General features: G+C 37.6%; 1 protein-coding gene across 1 annotated transcript; it reads left to right on the plus strand.

Moving 5' to 3' along the window:
- The first annotated feature begins 1380 nt into the window (after window positions 1–1380).
- LOC118750439 (putative nuclease HARBI1) lies at window positions 1381–2218 on the plus strand. Its single transcript, XM_036485160.1, has 3 exons — window positions 1381–1604; window positions 1658–2006; window positions 2084–2218. Exons 1-3 carry the CDS (start codon window positions 1381–1383, stop codon window positions 2216–2218), a joined length of 708 nt encoding a protein of 235 aa, XP_036341053.1.
- Window positions 2219–2660: the final 442 nt, after the last annotated feature.

The raw sequence follows: 2660 nt of genomic DNA on the forward strand, positions 1-2660 counted from the left end.
TAGTATATTGATCATCACTTGTACTACAAATCTTGTTCAATTATTAATATTAGGTGGGGTAAGGTAACGACCAAATTTCTAAATTAGTTCTAAAATTAGTTTACTACGGTACATTCCGTTTAGATGCCTATTCGCTTAGCTGTTTTAGTATAGCTGCGCTTTTCTGGTAGAATGCTTAATTCCAAAGTAGTCTTATCAGCGTTATCTATTTTCTGAGCGCTATCAACAGACAATTTGAATTTAGTAATTTTTTTGTAATCAAGAGGCTGTTCGAATAGATCTCTAGTGACAATTATCCAGCAACAACTTGCAGGAGAGAAACGAACGATTTTGAAAAGAATTAAAAAACAAACGCGAACGCAAAATCAGCACCAATTTGCAAGTTTTTATTAAAGTATGTAGTAAAGTATGCGTCATACGTACGACAACCTCTGACAATTTATGCTTTATCCCTAACATAAGGAATACGTTAAAGCTATGACAATTTACACGTTATCCCTAAAATAACGTAAACCGTTTACTTTAAACAACGCGCACGTTATATCAAAAACTACTAATTCGTTATACGAATTAAAATTTATTTACATATATGTTTTCTCAAAACCCAATGTAAACGGTATATCTAACACAACCTATACGTTATACCAAACACAATGTATACGTTATGAGGATGACAGTGTATACGTACCTATTTAGCTTTCATTGTGGAACGTGACCTTCGATGTAAATTATTATTTATCTATAATTTGTATTTATTTGTCTTCGAACGGACAGCGTAGTATAAATTGTTTGATCAAGCTCTGTACGAACACGCCTTAGTACCTTTAAAATCGTAAACACCAATTTGCTGGGGTACAGTGACTTGAATTAACACCCGTATAGCACAATTTCCATAATATGGGGTAACGCTGGAATACAATCGGATATTTTATTGAATTGCTGCAAAAAAAAACAGATGGCGACGCCTCCAGTAACCTTTTTGGCAACACTGCCAGCAACCTTTGTTTCATTATCATACAAGCATCAGCTCTCGACAGCGTCATCTATTTACTGAGCGTTAGTAACAGTAATTAATATCAGTAGTGCGATTCCCATTTTTCTTAACGACAAATTTCGTATTGTTAGCTATCGATTCCGACAAGTATCGTTAACTGCTATTCCCAAGCACACTTTTAGCGAATATTGTCGGTAGCTTTGACAGTTGTGTAACGAAATTTGTCGATAGCCTAGCTACGAATATTTTGTCGTTGAAAAGCCTAACGATAAAATTGGTTTAAGTTTTTATTGAGAAAAATTAGGCAAAATTCATCGGTAAGCAAACTATTATAATAAAAAATTATAAATTCGTTTATAAAAAATACAACTTTTTAGAAAACGACAATGGCGTTCCAGTTTCTTGGATACGATGCGGAAATGGCCCAAGGAGCAAGGAGTTTTGTAGCAGAACGCGCTCTACTAAGAGAAGTGGACAGCCCCTTTGATTTGGACGAGGGCCAATTTAAAAGGTTATACCGGCTGACCCCAAATCTTGTTTATGAAATCATAGACAAAATTGGCAGTCGTCTTGAAAGAAAATATGTATCAGCATTATCGGCTGAAAAAAGGTAAGAGATCTCAAACTTCTTGATCATCAAACAAAGGCCATCAATTTAAAAAGGGAATTCATCGATTTTCAGGTGCTTGCAGCGCTTCGTTTTTATGCGACCGGCTGCTACCAACGGCCAGTGGGAGAGCAATGGGGACTCTCAATGAGTCAGTCTTCCATTAGTCGTTCAATTCATAGGGTAACTGATGCCCTAAATGAAACTATGTTTATGGAAAACGTACGTTACCCGATGACGGTAGTTGAACGACAGGTTGCTCGAAGTAATTTTTCAGCAGCGCGTGAGCCCCTTGATGGCGCTATTGGTGCAATTGATTGCACGCACATAGCAGTTATCGGGCCAAACGATCATGAGGAGGCATACGTTAATCATCACGGCTATTACTCGATAAACGTTCAAATGGTAAGAAATACATACATACGTATGTAAATAAATATTTGTATTTCTGTATGCTCGTCTTTTCGCTTATTGGATCCCAGCTTTTTAAGACAGTGGTTGTTTTTTTACAGGTGTGTGATTCGAACCTCAAAATTTTGAATGTAAATGCGAGATTTCCCGGTGCACGTCATGATGCATATATATATGGAATGCATCCGCTGTTCGGAGAGCAATGAAGCGAGCATATGATTGGGGAGACCATAGCACATTTTTAATAGGTATTGTTCTTTAGAAAATTGACGACATTTATTTTGATTTATAATATCTTACAGGAGACTCGGGTTACCCATTAGAGCCATGGCTGATGACACCTCTATCAAACCAGAGAGAAGGTTCAACGCAATTTCGATACAATGAGGCTTTATGTAAAGCAAGGAACTGTGTCGAACGACTATTTGGAGTTTTAAAGGGAACATGGCGATGCCTTTCGAAGCAGCGAGTACTTATGTACGAGCCAGGCTTCGCTGGCAGGATTGTAAACTCCTGCGCAACTCTGCATAATATGCGACTCAACACAGTTGAAAACAACAGCGATATACAAAGTGAAGATCAAATTGTGGAAGCAGTTTTGGAAGAAGATTGGGAAGAATCCATTCACCCATCAGCTCTCGCCAAGAG

Source organism: Rhagoletis pomonella, unplaced genomic scaffold (assembly GCF_013731165.1).
Source record: "Rhagoletis pomonella isolate Grant_MI unplaced genomic scaffold, Rhpom_1.0 Rhpom_scaffold_00239, whole genome shotgun sequence".
In the NCBI taxonomy this organism is placed as follows: Eukaryota; Metazoa; Arthropoda; class Insecta; order Diptera; family Tephritidae; genus Rhagoletis; species Rhagoletis pomonella.